The sequence below is a fragment of the Hemiscyllium ocellatum genome, chromosome 1 (assembly GCF_020745735.1).
Source record: "Hemiscyllium ocellatum isolate sHemOce1 chromosome 1, sHemOce1.pat.X.cur, whole genome shotgun sequence".
Taxonomy (NCBI): domain Eukaryota; kingdom Metazoa; phylum Chordata; class Chondrichthyes; order Orectolobiformes; family Hemiscylliidae; genus Hemiscyllium; species Hemiscyllium ocellatum.
The window spans coordinates 131,447,737-131,466,728 of record NC_083401.1 but is presented as its reverse complement, the minus strand read 5'-3'; the positions used below and the strand labels follow the sequence as shown (position 1 = coordinate 131,466,728).

Here is an 18,992-nt window from a genome sequence, read left to right as displayed (position 1 = left end):
CACTGCTGCCTCACAGTGCCAGAGACCCGGGTTCAATTCCCAGCTCAGGCGACTGACTGTGTGGAGTTTGCACATTCTCCCCGTGTCTGCGTGGGTTTCCTCCGGGTACTCCGGTTTCCTCCCACAGTCCAAAGATGTGCAGGTCAGGTGAATTGGCCATGCTAAATTGCCGTAATGTTAGATAAGGGGTAAATGTAGGGGTATGGGTGGGTTGCGCTTCGGCGGGTCAGTGTGGACTTGTTGGGCCGAAGGGCCTGTTTCCACACTGTAAGTAATCTAATCTAGTTGTGATGAAGACATAAGTAATGGGCCTAGATAGGTTGGGTGAATGGGCAAAAGTAACTTTGTTGGATTGTTTCTTGACTTGGAATTCTCAAATGTTTTCTAAAATCATTACATCTGCCATTTGAACTAAGGGGCTCTGTATTAATTTATTACTTTCTTTATTAGTTTTCTAACTATTTCCACATGCCTAGAAATTTCCCTATGCGAGTTAAACAACCAGGTACTACAATACTAGAGATCTTAAAACCAAAACTTTTCAGTAAATAGCCTTCATAGATGCCTCAGATCCCTTTTACACATGATGCACTCATTTTGATGCTGATTTCAATTGTAGCAGACAAATGATGAACTGAAATCTTTGGTCTTGTAGCAAACCTTCTCTGTACCATTTTCCAGCTGTACTGGTGCCAGAGGGTAGCTGCTGGGAAAAGTAAGAAATCCAGATGTTCCTCACTTAAAATTATCATCCGTTCCAGCAATCATCATGGGGAATTCAATAGTTGTAGCATTGCTGTTTACAGAGGAATGTGAATTTACATTTTACACAAGCAGCAAGTCATATGCTCTTGAGACTGTTAACTTGCATCATGCAGCATCTGAAATAGCTCTGAGTAGCTCTCCAGTGTTATGTTCTTTTTTTGTGAAGATAAATTAACAACTATGATTTCTAAGGATGGTAGTAGGTGAACATAACCAACAAAACCTTTTGTAGTTTACTTGTTTCGTGCATATAGTGACTTCTGATGTACAGCTTCAATGCAGCAGCTGGAAACTGCTGTAGCTCCTGTAAATACATGATTGTATTTCGAATGTGGCATGAAGTACATATTCAATGATGGGCAGTTCCGTATGAAATCACATTTCCTCCTTCACAAAAGATTATTATTTTCTGCTTCGTTATCAATGACCTTCAATAGGACATAAGATCCCATTAGGGTTCTGCCCCTCTATTACTCTAACTTGGCTTAGCAAACCTTTAGGAGGACAATGTTAACCATGCTATTAACTTTGCTTTGCTTTAGCAGTTAACAAGGATAATGTAGCAGTTTGCTTCCTGGGAGACAGGGAAGGGAGAATGTGCAATCATGTGGCCATCAGAGGAAGTTCTGTCTCCTGGACCCACAGCCTCCACCTCCAACCACCACCATCCCCAAAAAGCCTCCACCCCATCCCTGAGTCAAAGACAAGAAGCTGGAATCTCTCGATTAATGACCCAGTCCAGACACAATTTCTGGCTTACTCAAGGCCAGAATCTGATCCCAAAACAAATTGTAAAAGGGAGAAAAGACAGTGTTTGTGAAATTCAGAGGTGGCACTGTATAAGGTAAAGACTCTAACTCGGATGCACTGTACATCTCACTTCCAGAGTGACCCATGTGGTACTCTGTGGTGAGAGGAGTCCTCCCATTAGAGTTCAGTCTGCGCTAGAAGCCATGGAATGGTGTTGCTGTGGCAACCCTGCCCTCCCAGCTGATTTAACACTCTATTTGTAAATTTACATCCATTCACCAGATCTGCTTGTCACTCACCAAAAAGAACGTGTTCAGTTTCAAGCAGGGTCCTGTGCGAATATCAATTAAAGTGCCCAACACCAAACGTACAGGGAAACTAACTTATAGTAACTTCTGACATTGTAGGCTGTGCCAGTGAGCATGGAATGTTATTGCAGTAGTTTGTGTTGTGTGCTGAGACTGGACAGAGAGTGTTGCTGCTTCCTCGCATGAAGAGTGGGGGATTTGGTGACCTTCCCTATCAACGCTGCAAAAGCCAGGGATGGGGGGGTTAAGAATGAGTGACGATGTGTTTGGTCTGTGGTGCCACAGGGAGATGGAGTTGCTGCTGCAGAGAGTGTGCCAACTTTGGGCCATCCCTCCTGCCAAATTGGAGCTGGAGTCGCCATGCTGCTTGTCAGTATCTGAAGGCTGACAGGCTGGCCGGCAAAGTAAGCCAGCATCTCACCAACATGGCAAAGGCATCTAGCACCACATCCATGAATCTTGACAGTGCTCTCCCAGATTGCTGGCACTGCTCTCTTCCAACAAAAGTATTCAATGATGCCTTTTGCTGATTCATTGTAACATTTGAAGTAGGGCTGGCTGTAGCACATGCATAACATAACAGTTTGCAGATGTTGTCAGGGTTACAACATACAAGGCTATAGGTCAAGTGCTGGAAAATAGGATTAGAATAGTTATGTCATTGTTGTTTTTGATTGAACATAGAACATAGAACAATACAGCACAGAACAGGCCCTTCGGCCCACGATGTTGTGCCGAACATCTATCCTAGATTAGGCACCCATCCATGTACCTATCCAATTGCCGCTTAAAGGTCGCCAATGATTCTGACACTACCACTCCCACGGGCAGCACATTCCATGCCCCCACCACTCTCTGGGTAAAGAACCCACCCCTGACATCTCCCCCATACCTTCCACCCTTCACCTTAAATTTATGTCCCCTTGTAACACTCTGTTGTACCCGGGGAAAAAGTTTCTGACTGTCTACTCTATCTATTCCTCTGATCATCTTATAAACCTCTATCAAGTCACCCCTCGTCCTTCACCGTTCCAATGAGAAAAGGCCAAAAACTCTCAACCTATCCTCGTACGACCTATTCTCCATTCCAGGCAACATCCTGGTAAATCTTCTCTGCACCCTCTCCAAAGCTTCCACATCTTTCCTAAAGTGAGGCAACCAGAACTGCACACAGTACTCCAAATGTGGCCTAACCAAAGTCCTGTACAGCTGCAACATCACTTCACGACTCTTGAATTCAATCCCTCTGCTAATGAACGCTAATACACCATAGGCCTTCTTACAAGCTCTATCCACCTGAGTGGCAACTTTCAAAGATCTATGTACATAGACCCCAAGATCCCTCTGTTCCTCCACCTGACTAAGAACCCTACCGTTAACCTTGTATTCCGCATTCTTATTTGTTCTTCCAAAATGGACAACCTCACACTTGGCAGGGTTGAACTCCATCTGCCACTCCTCAGCCCAGCTCTGCATCATATCTAAGTCCCTTTGCAGCCGACAACAGCCCTCCTCACTGTCCACAACTCCACCAATCTTCGTATCATCTGCAAATTGACTGACCCACCCTTCGACTCCCTCATCCAAGTCATTAATAAAAATTACAAACAGCAGAGGACCCAGAACTGATCCCTGCGGAACTCCACTTGTAACTGGGCTCCAGGCTGAATATTTACCATCTACCACCACTCTCTGACTTCGACCGGTTAGCCAGTTTTCTATCCAATTGGCCAAATTTCCCTCTATCCCATGCCTCCTGACTTTCCGCATAAGCCTACCATGGGGATCCTTATCAAATGCCTTACTAAAATCCATGTACACTACATCCACTGCTCTACCCTCATCCACATGCTTGGTCACCTCCTCAAAGAATTCAATAAGACTTGTAAGGCAAGACCTACCCTTCACAAATCCGTGCTGGCTGTCCCTAATCAAGCAGTGTCTTTCCAGATATTCATAAATCCTATCCCTCAGTACCCTTTCTATTACTTTGCCTACCACAGAAGTAAGACTAACTGGCCTGTAATTCCCGGGGTTATCCCTATTCCCTTTTTTGAACAGGGGCACAACATTCGCTACTCTCCAGTCCCCTGGTACCATCCCCGTTGACAGTGAAGACGAAAAGGTCATTGCCAATGGTACTGCAATTTCCTCTCTTGCTTCCCACATAATCCTAGGATATATACCGTCAGGCCCGGGGGACTTGTCTATCCTCAAGTTGTTCAAAATGTTCAACACATCTTCCTTCCTAATAAGTATCTCTTCTAGCTTACCAATCTGTTTCACACTCTCCTCTTCAACAATACGGTCCCTCTCGTTCGTAAATACTGAAGAAAAGTACTCATTCAAGACCTCTCCTATCTCTTCCGACTCAATACACAATCTCCCACTACTGTCCTTGATCGGACCTACCCTCGTTCTCGTCATTCTCATGTTTCTCACATACGCATAAAATGCCTTGGGGTTATCCTTGATCCTATCCGCCAAGGATTTTTCATGCCCTCTCTTAGCTCTCCTAATCCCTTTCTTCAGGTCCCTTCTGGCTATCCTGTATCCCTCCACTGCTCTGTCTGAACCCTGTTTCCTCAACCTTATGTAAGCCTCCTTCTTCCTCTTTACTAGACATTCAACCTCCCTCGTCAACCAAGGCTCCCTCACACGACCATTTCTTTCCTGCCTGATAGGTACCTATCAAGGACACGTCGTATCTGCTCCTTGAAAAGTTCCACATTTCCACCACATCCTTCCCTGACAGCCTATGCTCCCAACTTATGCTCCTCAAATCCTGTCTTACCGCATCGTAATTTCCCTTCCCCCAATTGTAAAATCTACCCTGTTGTGTGCACCTATCTCTCTCCATAACCAAGGTGAAAGTCACAGAATTGTGGTCACCATCACCAAAATGTTCACCCACTAACAAGCCCATCACTTGTCCCGGTTCATTACCGAGTACCAAATCCAATATGGCCTCCCCTCTGGTTGGACAATCTACATACTGAGTTAGAAAAGCTTCCTGGACACACTGCACAAACACCGCCCCATCCAATCTACTTGATCTAAAGAGCTTCCAATCAATATTTGGGAAGTTGAAGTCGCCCAGGACTACGACCCTGTGGCTTCTGCACCTTTCCAAAATCTGTTTCCCAATCTGTTTCTCCACATTTCTGCTGCTGTTGGGGGGCCTATAGTAAACACCCAACAAGGTGACTGCACCTTTCCTATTTCTGACTTCAGCCCATACTACCTCCAAAGGCAGATCCCCCTCAAACTTCCTTTCTGCAGCCGTTATACCATTTCTAATTAGCAATGCCACCCCCCCTCCTTTTTTACCACCCTCCCTAATCTTACTGAAACATCTGTAACCAGGAACCTCCAATAACCATTCCTGTCCCTCATCTATCCACGTTTCCGTGATGGCCACAACATCATATTCCCAGGTACCGATCCACGCCTTAAGTTCACCCACCTTATTTCTGATACTCCTTGCGTTGAAGTATACGCACTTGAGCCCATCTCTGTGTCCGCAAGTATTCCCTGTCAGTGCTACCTTCTCCACAGCCTCCCTACGTTCTTGGACATCCTGACAAACAGCTAGCTTACTTGCTGGACTACAAGTCCGGATCCCATCCCCCTGCCAAATTAGTTTAAACCCCCCCCGAAGAGTGCTAGCAAACCTACCCCCCAGGATATTGGTGCCCTTCTGGTTCAGGTGCAACCCGTCCTGTTTGTACAGGTCCCACCTTCCCCAGAATGCAGTCCAATTGTCCAAATACCTGAAGCCCTCCCTCCTACACCATCCTTGCAGCCACGTGTTCAACTGCACTCTCTCCCTATTCCTTGCCTCACTGTCGCGTGGCACCGGCAACAACCCAGAGATGACGACTCTGTCTGTCCTAGCTTTTAGCTTCCAGCCTAACTCCCTGAGCTCTTGAATGACCTCCCCACCCCTCTTCCTACCTATGTCATTGGTGCCAATGTGTACCACGACTTCTGGCTGCACACCCTCCCCCTTAAGGATTCTGAAGATACGGTCCGAGACGTCTTGGACCCTGGCACCCGGGAGGCAACAAACCATCCGAGAGTCTCGCCCATGTCCACAGAACCGCCTGTCCGTCCCTCTAACTAGAGAGTCTCCTATAACTAGCGCTCTCCTCCTCTCCCCCTTTCCCTTCTGAGTCTCAGAGCCAGACCTCACGCCACAGACCCTGTCGCTGCAGCTTACACCTGCAAGGCTGTCCCCCCCAACAGTTTCCAAAGCTGTATACTTATTGTTTAGGGGAACGACCACAGAGGAACCCTGCACTGCCTGCTTCTCCCCCTTCCCACCTCTAACTGTTACCCAGCTACCTCTGTTCTCCGGCGTAACTATGTCCCTGTAGCTTCTATCAATCATCCTCTCAGCCTCTCGAATAATCCTCAGTTCTTCCAACTCCAGTTCCAGTTCCCTAACTCGTTCGGTGAGGAGCAGGATCTGACTGCATTTCCTGCAGACGAAGTCGGCAGGATTATCGGTGGTCACCCCTACCTCAAACATCCTGCAGGAGGAACATTCCACTGCCTGCGCTGCCATGACTGTACACTTTGTCTCCAAAACAAGAACACTGAGTCAATAACACTGAGTCGCTTACCTGTGGACTTTAAAGTTAGGTTAGAGGAGGAGGATGGGAGGGAGGCCCTACGAAGTAGGGCCTGGCGTCTAGAACACACCCACTCAAATACCAATCACTTAGCTTCCCGACCAGCTCTGCGCTCCAACCTCACTTCCGCCCAGCTCGCGCCCCTCTCTGCGGTGAAAAAGGAATTGGTGATTGGTACAAACTTTATGGGCCAAAGGGCTTTTTCTGTGCTGTAGACCAATGCTACTAATGCACTAATGTCCCTGCTAAATAGTCTGGTAGGCAGCAGCATAGGCCCTGCTTAACCCAGTGCTACCCTAAGGTAAATGAGGAGGCAGAGCCAAACACCATGACAATAGATTGTGACCAATACATAAGTCACAATCTCTTACACAAAAAATGGCAGCGAACAATTTCTATCCCAAAGTGATATTTCAATCCTTTATTCAATGGATCTTTAGAATATGTCACTGACAGTTGTTGCCGAGATGATGCAGAAATGATGTACCAGGGCGGGTCCAGGGATGAAAAGTTTTATTGTACAAGATTGTGCCAAGGACCCATGTTCAATTCCAGCCTCTGGCAACTGTCTGTGTAGGGTTTGCACATTCTCCCATGTCTGCAAGGGTTTTGTCCGATAGTCCAAAGATGTGCAGATTAGGTGATTGGACATGTTAAATAGCACATAGTGACCATGGATATGCAGGCTGGTGGGTTAGCCGTGGCAAGTGCAGGGTAAGGAGGGGTGAGTCTGGGTGGGATGCTCTTTGGAGGGTCGGTATGGACTCCATGCAAATGTGCAGCCCTCAACAATCCCCATGGCAATTTGTTGCCAACTTATGCCCTCATCCAGCACCCTACCCTTAAACTCTCCATGTCAATTCAAACATTGGAAGAACTCAGGAGATGCCATAGATAATGTTATTTAATGTTTATTGATGAATTCATTATTTTACAAAAATATTGAATTCATTACATTTAATTCTCTTTTACATTTACATTTAATTCTCTTTTATCCCATATTTCAGAGACTTTATTAGCCCGAGGAGCTATCAATCAACCTATGAACTGATACACATCCCACTGTAATAATGATAGATTGTGAAACAAGTCATGCAACACTAATCTTGTAATGACTTAAGTTATGAAGTCAAATAGCAAGCACTTACTTGTAGCATTGCAGTTTTCTTTTGAAGATTTAAATACTCTGACAGCTTGACAGTTCCAATGAGTTTATCCACTTTTAAATTCATATTAATGTTTATTATTAATAATCCCAAAGGACCATCTGACCTCTCCCAAAAGTTTTCTGGGACCATTCCTCTGCAACAAGTAACTGCACAAGATTTAGACTTCCCACTCTCTCTCTTTATGAAAGTTGGCCCAGTCTGGAGGGAAGCTGCAGTTGTATATGTGCAGCTGTCATAGTGAAATGTGCACATTTGAAGTGCAAACTCTCATCCCCATTCTCCATTCCCTCTCCTCCCCTTCTCCCCCATGACCAATATAATGGATGCCAAGTGGCAGTACTCCAAATTTGGATCTGTGACGCCATTTTAGTCAAACCACAAACTCCCACCCCCAATCTGCACAAAAGCTCTGGCCCATGTCTTCCCTTTCCAGTCATAGAATCCTATAGTGTGAAAGTAGACAATTTGGCCCATTGTCCACATTGACCCTCTGCAGAGCATCCCACTCTATCCCTCTAACCCTACATTTCCCATGGCTGATCCAACTAACCTGCACATCCTTGGGATATATGGGCAACCCACCTGATCAATTCTGAATGCTTACTCACAAGATGTATCTGGCAGTGACCCCAGCTTGTGTTTGAGCAAATCTGTAAACGATTACCTTCACCATCTTTGGACTGTGGGAGGAAACCATAGCACCCCAAGGAAACCTATGCAGAATGTGGACAATGTGCAAACTCCACACAGTCACCTGAGGCTGGAATTGAACCTGGTTCCCTGGCACTGTGAGGCAGCACTGCTAACCACTGAGCTACTGTCCCACCCAGTTAAGTATTTGCAATTGACCTTTTCCTTATCAGGTTAGACAGCATGGACTATGGGGTTACTGTTTCACTAAATCTCCATTTTGGGGATTGTCTCAATGCCTTGCTAAATCTTCATCTTGCATCTCACTGACATCACAGAATAAGAATCTTAAGACTTTTAAATCAGCAAGGACTGACACTTCAGAGAAGACCAGAGCAAATTCTGCATCATTATCCAAACCAGCTCTCACTGCCTTTTGGATATTATTATGAGCTTTAATATTCCTATCCAGCTGTGAAGCCTCAAATGAAATCACCATAACCCCATGCAAACATATTTGTTAAGAGCCAATAATCCTTCACACTGAATTTCAATGTAAAGCATAGAATGTCTCTCACAATTCTGGTGTCATTCTTAAAAGCAGTAAAAAGAAATGAACAGAAAGTAACTGGGAACAGAAATTTACAGAAAGTGGCAAATTCTGTAACCCAATGACAATTGAGTTATGATTAACATCAGGATCTACTCTGAATGCATACTCAGGATGTACCTGACAATGACTGCAGCTTGTGTTTGAGAAAGTCTGTATAGAATTATCTCCACCAACCTCTTTTTTTTCTCTCTCTCTCTCTCTCTCCATCTACCCATACATCTACCCATCCATCTATCTCTCACACTCTTGTCTCTCTCTCTCTCACACACACACGCTCCACCCCACAGTTCTTCTATGTATCAATACATTACAAAAACAATTAAATATTCATTTTTGTTGAACTAAATTCTGACAGAAAATAAGTTTGTTTACACAACAGATAGTCAATTGACAACATCAGGTTTACTTCCTAACAAATAAATTCAGATTTTTTTTTCTTTGTTAAGCAAAGATATTAAGGGATATGGAGTTATGCCACAGGCCAGCGATTGTCTCACTGAATGACAGAACAGGCTCAAGTGGCTGAATGGCCTACTCCTGTTTCTGTGATAGAAATATGACAATCCAACTCCCCATCTTAGCCCACTACCATTAACCAATCACCCTATTGAGGATGTCACTTTCGTCTCAACAGACGTTTCATGTTTAGGTAGCATTATAAACTTTGGTCTTTGCAAGGGGAGTGAGATCAACATGCAATCTGATTGTTATATCTTTCAGAACTAACACAAATCTTTGATAATTTCCCTGTCATTTTTACTCATTTCTTCTTCTTCTTTGCAGTTTGGAGCAAAGAAACATTGAGCTGGAGTCAGAAGTGATGACACTTCACGACGAGCTGGACCAGGAAAGGAAGAAGTACACCATGGTGGAAATAAAGATGAGGAACACAGAGCGTGCCCGGGAGGATGCTGAGAAACGCAATGAGATGTTGCAAAAGGAAATGGAGCAATTTTTCTCGACATTTGGTGACCTTACTGTGGAGACACGAAGACCGGATAGAAGTAACACCATTTGGATACAGTAAAGATTGAAAGATTAAGACAATGGATAGCAAGGGGGAATGTCAGGTGACTGGTCACCTGACTAGTGTTAGCACTCATGAAAATTCAAAACCTTGAAGGAAAGAAATATGTTTCAACTGTACTTGCCAGTATTTTAATTGTATACTTACCATGTTATTATAACCTATAAGCTCCATGTAATTATGCTACTGTTCAGTGTTAGAGCTGGTTGTGTATATAGCTTAAATAAAAACTAAATCTGTGGCACCTATCAAAAAAATGTATGTCAAACCAAGAAAGAAATCTTTTAACGATAGCCTTGTATTTAAACTGCTACAGTTAATATTATTATGTTGCAATCTAGCTTTTTATCAAAGCTTTTTAACTTGCACTTAACAGCTATTTTTTAGCATTGTGGTACAGTTGGCCTGTTTTGTAATTTTTTTTGTGACTCCCCTTTCTTGTTGGGGACAAAAGAAACTGGATGAATTTTAGAGGTTATGGAATGGACAATGGGATATATAGAGTTAAAATATTGACTAGTGTGGCGATGCTTCATGTGCCATTTTACTTGTTCATGACCAAAAAAGTGTACATATTTTATAAAAAGAAATAACAAATGAAACCTCTTTGTAAGCGTATTGCTTTAGAACATAGAACATTACAGCGCAATATAGGCCCTTCGGCCCTCACTGTTGCGCCGACCTGTAGAACCAATCTGAAGCCTATCTATCCTGCGCTATTCCATTTTCATCCTTATGCCTATCCAAAGACCATTGAAATGCCCTTAAAGTTGGCGAGTCTACTACTGTTGCAGACAGTGTGTTCCACACCTCTACTACTCCCTGAGTAAAGAAACTGCCTCTGACATCTGTCCTACATCTATCACCCCTCAACTTAAAGCTATGTCCCCTCATGCTAGCCATCGCCATCCGAGGAAAAAGGCTCTCACTGTTCATCCTATCTAACCCTCAGATTATCTTATATGCCTCAATTAAGTCACCTCTCAACCTTCTTCTCTGTAATGATAACAGTCTCAAGTTCCTCAGCCATTCCTCATAAGACCTTCCCTCCATCCCAGGTAATATTCTAGTAAATCTCCTCTGAACCCTTTCCATAGCTTCCACATCCTTTTGATAATGTAGTGACCAGAACTGTACGCAGTACACCAGGTGCGACTGCACTTATTGCTGTGTCACTGCCATTTGTTTTTAACACCGCATTCCAGCATCATGGATACACCAGTTCCATATATTGCTAACATTAGTACCTGGCAATGTAGTTAATGCAGCGATTCCTGAAGAGAAGTTATTTTCTCCAGCACTAGTTTTCCCAACTTTGCTTCGGAGTAGAATGATCTAACAAATGTATTTCTAGGTTCATTTCTGGCAGATGATCCTTTTTATGGGTACCTTCCTCCCTTGATACAATACAAGTCTTCATTCATAATGCCTGAGTGATATGTTCTTTACACCAAATCTAAGATGCATGGTCCAAGAGGCAGGGTTGCAAATTATAGCAGTGTAGGTAATCTACACATTTGGCTGATCAGTCACTGCAGGCTCTAAATTGGATCTTAATACCACAATCTTACTTCTCTTTTTTAATAGATTTTGTCTTGAAGGATTTATATGAATTCTTGTTGCTCGTCCTGAGGCAGTTTGCTGAAGACACCAGTGTTAATTGAGTGCTCCTGTATCACTGAAAGGGACCAGCTTTGGGAGAAGTAACTTGGAGGTGGCTGAACAGGAATTTAAAATGGACTTGGGAATGAATCTGGAATTGGGAGAACATCTCCAACGCCTCGTGGCTTCAGATTTGGACAGATATATTTTCCAGTTACCTGTTTGGGGGAGGCCTGTAGCGAATATTTTCAGGAGCTGCAGCTAGGCTGGAGATGGGACTCATTTTGATTGCAGCAGTTCAGGTGTTGGCCGAATTCAGAACAAGAGAATCCTGATGAATCCTGGGAAGGAGTCTAGTGACCAAACAGTTAGGTGTTTCACTGTTTCAGACATAGGCCCTGAAGGTGTAAACTTTCACCTTTATAAAGAATTTACAGTCAGTGCATGTCTGATGGGAATTGTGTCTACTTTAGTACTTGTCCTATGCCTTTAAGATTAGCCGGGCACCATTATTAATAAATCTGTGTTTCTACACTAATTGATTACCAGATAACCTAACAAATTGCTGAAACTAACACATTCTGTACCAGTGTTTGAGTGTGCCTTGACTTTGCTTAATTCCTGTGAAAAGCAGGTTCTGCATTTACAATCTGTGTTACTAAGCAATGTGAGCAATCCTTAACTGACAGGCGCATAGCCATGTGACTGACTCTCAGCTGCTTTCTGAAATGGCCTAGTCAACCGCAAACCACTGGAAAGGGACAAACAAAGGAATGAAAGCCCACCTGCCATCGATCTAGACGCAAGAAATGGCAATGGTAAAAACAGCCCTGTTGACCTTGCAAAGTCCTCCTTACTTACTATGGGGGCTCATGCTGAAATTACAAGAGCTGTCTCACAGACAAAGAGCAGCCTGATGTAATTGTACACACGGAATCACACCTTACAGACAATGTCCCATCTCACTATCCCTGGATAAGTCCTGTCCCTCCAGCAGACCCAGCAGAACACAGTGGTATATTATTAGGGGGGAGTTACCCTGGGAGTTCTCAACATTGACTCCAGGTCCCATGAAGTCATGGCATCAGGTCAAACATGGGTAAGGAAACCCGCTGCTGATTGCCATGTGACAGTCCCCTCCTCAGCTGATGAACAGTGCTCTTCCATGTTGAATGTCACTTGCATGAAGCACTGAGGGCAGTAAGGATGTAGAACATACTCTGGGGTGGGGGGGTGGAGGGTTAGGATTTCAATGTCCTCCATCATTGAGTGGCACCACAGCAGCACTGTTGATTGAGCTGGTTGGGTCCTAAAGGGCATAGCTGCTAGTCTGGGTCTGTGGCAGGGAGTGAGAGAACTCAAAGACTAGAGAAGAACCTACTTGACCAGATGCAGATGATTCTGTCCATGACAGTATCGGTAAGAGTGACCACCCTACAGTCCTTATGGAGATAAAGTCCCATTTTCACGATAAGAATATCTTTAATCATGTTATGTGGCACAATCACCATGCTGAATGGGACAAACTTGAAACAGATCTAGTAAAGCAAGGTAGGGTGTCCATGAGGTGCTGTGAGCCATCAACAGCAGCAGAATTATATTCCAGCACAATCTGTAACATCATGGTCTGGCATATCCCCCACTGAACCATTACCATCAAACCAGGGGATCAATCCTGGTTTAGTTGAGAGTGCGGGAGGACATGCCAGGAGCAGCAGCAGGCATACCTGATATATGGTGAAGCTATCATACAGGACTACTTGTATAGCAAGCAGAATAAGTAGCCAAGTGCTTATCTCCATCGTTAATGATGGAGGAGCCAAGCACATCATAGAACAGTACAGCACAGAACAGGCCCTTCTGCCCATGATGCTGTGCCAAACATGATGCCAAATTAAATAATTCCTTCTGCCTGCCTTTGGTCCATATCCCTCCATTCCTTGCTTATTCATGTGCTTATCTGAAAGTCTCTTAAATGCCCTTATCGTATCTACCTCCACCATTACCACTGGAAGCACATTCCACAATCCTACCCCTGTCTGTGTAAAAAAACTGCCCCTCACATCTCCTTTGAATTTTGCTCCTCTCATCCTAAATGCCCCTAGTATTCGGCATTTCAACTCCATCAATCCTATCTAAGCACCTCATAATGGTATAAACTTCTATGAGGTCTCCCTTCAGCTTCTGTTGTTCCAGGGAAAACAACCCAAGTTTTCCTAGCCTCTCCTTGTAGCTCATACCTGATAATCCAGGCAGCATCCTGGTAAACCTCTTCTGCATTCTCTCTAATGCCTCCACATCCTTCCTGGAATGTGGCGACCAGAACTGAAGGTAATACTGGGTCTAACAAAAATCTTATAAAGCTGTAAAAATAAGGCTGAAGTACTCACAACAATCTTCAGTCAAAAGTGCCAAGTGAGTGATCCATCTCAGCCTCTGACCCAGCATCGCAGAAAGCAGTCTTTAGCCAATTTGGTTCACTCCATGTGATATCGAGAAATGTTCGAGACACTTGATGCTGCACAGACTGTGGGCCTGGACAACATTCTGGTAATAGTACTGAAGACACATGCTCCTGAATGTGCTACTCCCCTAGCCAAATACTTTCAGTACAGCTGCACTTGACTTAGTAAATGGAAAATTGCCCAAGTATATCCTGTACACAAAAAACAGATCAAATCCAAACGGTCAATTATTGCCCCATCAGTCAACTCTCAATTATCAGTAAGTCGATGGAAGGTATCATCAACAGTGCTATCAGGCAGCACCGAGAGAATAATAACCTGCTGAGTGATCCCCAATTGGGTTCTGTCAGGGCCACTCAGCTCCTGGCCTCATTACAGCCTTGGTTCAAATATGCTCAGAAAATCTGAATTCCAGAAGTGGAGATAAGACAGCCTTTGACACATGTGATTAAGTAAAGCAGGGGAATCCACTGGATTTCCATTGATGAATCTCCCACTATCAATATCCTGGGGGTGCCATTGACCAGAAACTGAACTGGACTAGCCACCTCAATACAATGGCCAGAAAAACAAGTCAGAGCCTGGGAATCCTACAGTGAGTAATTCACCTCCTGACTCCCCAGAGCCTGTCCACCATCTACAAGGCACAAATCTGGAGTGTGATGGAATACCCCCACACTTGCCTGGATATGTGCAGTTCCAACACACTCAAGATGTTTGACACTGTCCACTATAAACAAACTTGCTTGATCAGCACTGCATGCACAAATACTCATTCCCTCCACCAATACTATTCAGTGGCAACAGTGTGCACTATCCACAAGATACACTGCTGAAATTCGCCAAAGTTCCTGAGAGATCACCTTCCAATCCCACAACCACACTCATCTAGAAGGACCAAGCAGATACATGGGAACACCAAGTTCCTCTCCAAGCCACTCACCATCCTGACTGGGCAATATAATAAGAGTTGACATCTTGAAACTCCCCCTTGGAATAGGCCCCAGCTAGTGATGCTCACATCCCATGAATGAATTTTTAAAAGGACAAAACATGAGTGGAAGAAGTTTGGGTTCTGAATGGTTAAGGGCCAGGATGGACATTGAAGTGTAAACTGCTTCCCATCTCATCAGCTTCTGTCATCACACATACTCAGTACTTGCATCATCCAAGTCTGCATCTTCCTCTGGCCTTGTGCAGATTTTCTGAGAGCATGAGCAGTGAAGGACAACTGAAAAATATAAGGAATCAGAGGGCAATCGAGCAGTGAGGGTTGCTCCTTAGCACTATTGGAAATCTCACCTTTTTGCCCTTATGCTTGTGGGAGAAAAGACCTCACTACACCACAGGAGGCTTGGAATGTCAGAGATCCATCTGTTGACACGGGTTGTGCGCAAACCTCAGAAATTAGCAGCATGCTCACTTCCTAGCTGGGCCTGAATTTGGATTAGTGAGTGTGGAGAGTGAGGAGCAGTTGGATTTATTGGCATTCCTGGTGACTGGGGCAGCCTATTGTTCCTGTGAAAAGTAGTGGAGCCCAGCACTCTAAGCTCATCAGTCATTTATAGGGGTGACTGCCGGAGACGCAGGACTAGGCCCCATGTGCTCCACCTGAGAGCTGCTTAGAAGGTGACCACTAAGGGGATGGAGTCACACACTTCCTGTATACCCAGCACTCAGTGCAGGTACTTACCCCTCAGTGGGATGTCCATTGTGGACCAGGCCAAGGTCATCATCTGCTAAGTGCCACATAATCAGGAAGATACAGGTGAGGGCTGAGGCCAGTGGACATTTGGATGATGGCTCCCCCCAGCCTTGTCCCGACTGGAACGGTCTCTGCCAAAGGACCCGCTCAATCTGTTGGAATCATAGAAGCAAACCAAGACAGGACTGGCAGAGCTGCCTGAGAGTTTGAGCAGGTGTGCACAGGGCTTCCACAGCTCGACCATGTCTCAGCTAGGAGGCTGTCAGATAGAGTAGGCACAACAGCTGCCATAGAGATACAGGGTAGACAGGCAGGAGGCTGGAAGAACACAGCAAGCCAGGCAGCAGCAGGAGGTAAACGTTCAACCCTTCTCCACCTCCTAATGTGGCCTATGTTCTTCCAGCCTCCGGCCTGTCTACTTTGGATTGCAGCATCTTCAGGTTTTTTTTTGTCTCCAGCCATGGAGAGGCAGGCTGAGGGGAACACATTGGTGTCAGTGTCACTCTGCAAACCATTGCTGGAGCTAAGATTTCATTGTTTGATGGCCCAATGAGAGGTTACTGAAACCCCTTGACACTTTCCTAGATTTGCTTCAGGGTATTTGGGCAGCATTATGTTGTACTGAAAGGTCAGGGGAGGTGTCAACTGACACACTCACAAGTTCCTCACAAGTCTTTCCAAGGATGTAAGGAGCTCCCCAACCCATTTACCAGTGATTGAAACTTCTCCAGTAGCTCTGAGCATAGGGGAACCTCTTGCACTGCGACTAGAAATCCTTTATCACCTCACCCATCCATTCCTAAGGCTGCCAGATTCCCTGGAGCACAGTGATTGAAGGCAGTGTTTCCACCAACTCTCTGAATGTTGAGGATACACCTCATGGAAGTTCTTCAAACTGCTTTGTTTCCCACAGTAAGAGTTTATTTGTTGCGTTGAGAAAGGAGTGTCAGCCTTCCCATCAGGTCACCAATTGAGTTTTGTTAAATGGCTGTTTTAGGCCATTTGATGGCTGCATCTTGCCATATGGGAAAGCCAAAACTGTCAAGGTTTCTTGTAGATATTAGGGAGGCAGGGGCAAAGGCAGTTATTGTCCGAATGTCATCGGGAAAGAGAAGGGCCCGCTGTGGTTCACCCAAACTCCCGATTGGTGACTTCTCTCAACATACAACACATGCTCGCAATTCTGAAACCTGCAGCCCACCAGCTGCTGTCCTTCCCTCATCTCCCCTCCACCCTGGGTCGATCAGTGCTCTAGGCTCTGTGGGAGTATGTAGCACCTGCATCCCAGTAGCAACCCTGAACAATGCACAAAGGTTGGCAGTTCTTGGTGAGCAGGAGTTACACTCCTAGGGTCTGTGATATTGGACCAGACCTGCCATTACTCAACTGAGTGTATGATTAGTGCTAACAATGACAATAGCATTTTTTAATACAATATGTCAATCCTCATAATATCAGGATTACAGGAGCTACCAATCCAGGGACAAGGGCCTGGAAATTTTCTTTTTACTCATTCACTTGACATAGGCCGAGCTGGCTAAGCCAGCATTTATTGCTTATCCAAGCAATAATTGCCCAGAGAACAGTTAAGAGAAAGTGCTGTGAGTGTGGAATCACATGTGGGCTAGACCATGTAAGGATAGCAGTGACCTTCTGTAAAGGACATTAGTGAAGCTGGTGGGTTTTCCAACAATTGGCAAGTGTTTCATGGTTATCAGTCAAATTCAGATTTAGAGTCATAGAGTCATAGAGATGTACAGCACAAAAATAGATCCTTCGGTCCAACTCATCCAGATATCCTAACTTAATCTAGTCACATTTGCCAGCACTTGGTCCACATCCCTCTAAACTCTTCTTATTCATATACCTAATCCAGATGCCTGTTAAATGTTGTAATTGTACCAGCCTCCACCACTTCCTCTGGCAGCTCATTCCATACATGTACCACTCTCTGTGAAAAAGTTGCCCCTTAGTTCCTTTTAAATTTTTCAACTCTCATCTTAAGTGTATACCTCTAGTTCTGGATTCCCCAACCCCAGGGAAAAGACCATGTCAATTTACGCTATTCATGCCCCTTTTGATTTTATAAACCTCTATAAGGTCACCCCTCAGTCTCTGGTGCTCCAGAGAAAACAGCCCCAGCCTATTCAGCCTCGCCCTATAGCTCAAACCTTCCAAACCTGGCAACATCCTTGTAAATCTTTTCTGAACCCTTTCAAGTTTCACAACGGTCCTTCTGATATGAGGGAGACTAGAATTGCATGCAATATTCCATTATCTCATTTTTGAAGGCTTCCAATTTTCTAGCAATTGCTCTACCTGTGAATATCTGCCCCCCAATCAGCTTTTGAAAGTTCTTGCCTAATATCGTCAAAATGAGCCTTCCACTAATTTAGAATTTCAACTTTTAGATCCAGCCTATCCTTTTCAATCACTATTTTAAAACTAACAGAATTATAGTCACTGGCCGCAAAGTGCTTGTCCACTGACACCTCAGTCACTTGCCCTGCCTTATTTCCTAAGAGTAGGTCAATTTTTGTACCTTTAAAAAGTATGGCGCTGGAAAAGCACAGCTGGTCAGGCAGCATCAGGGGAGCAGGTGAGTCGAAGTTTCGGGCATCAGCTCTTCATTATGAATGTGCTGATCCTCAGATGCTGCCTGACCTGCTGTGCTTTTCCAGCTTTTGTGACTCTGACCACCAGCATCTGCAGTTCTCACTTTCTCCAAGGTTTGCACTTTCTCTAGTAGGTACATCCACATACTGTAACAGAAAATTTTCTTGGACGCACTTGACAAAATCCTCTCCATATAAACCCTTAACACTATGGAGGTCCCAGTCTATGTTCCAAGAGTTAAAATCCTCTACCAGAGCCACCTTATTATCCTTACAGATAGCTGAGATCTCCTTAAAAATTTGTTTCTCAATTTCCCACTGACTATTGGGGGTCAATAATACAATCCCAATAAGGTGATCATCTCTTTCTTATTTCTCACTTCTGCCCAAATAGCTTCCTGGAATGTATTCCCAGGAATATCCTCCCTCAGTACAGCCGTAATGTTATCTCTTATCAAAAATGCCACTTCCCCACTTGTCTTGGCCCCTTTCTATCCTTCCTGTAGCATTTGTATTCTGGAACATTAAGCGACCAGTCCTGTTCATCCTTGAGCCATGTCTCTGTAGTTGCCAAGATATCACAGTCCCATGTTCCTAACCATGCCCTGAGTTCATCTGCCTTCGCCATTGGGTCTTTTGCATTGAAATGGTTTAATTTATCAGTCCTACCTTGTTCTCTGTTTGTTCCTGGCTGCCCTATTTGACT

The 18,992-nt window shown here is 44.6% G+C and overlaps 1 protein-coding gene across 8 annotated transcripts in view; it reads left to right on the top strand.

Annotated features, from left to right (window-relative positions):
* arhgap24 (Rho GTPase activating protein 24) overlaps nt 1–10,465 on the top strand; it is a 452,465-nt gene extending 442,000 nt beyond the window's left edge. For all 8 annotated transcript variants that reach the window (XM_060826012.1, XM_060826031.1, XM_060826021.1 and 5 more), the window contains one exon: nt 9,656–10,465. In XM_060826012.1, the coding sequence (XP_060681995.1) occupies nt 9,656–9,899 (244 nt within the window). In that variant the 3' untranslated portion in view covers nt 9,900–10,465. The remainder of the gene's footprint in view (nt 1–9,655) is intronic.
* The last annotated feature ends 8,527 nt before the right edge of the window (nt 10,466–18,992 follow it).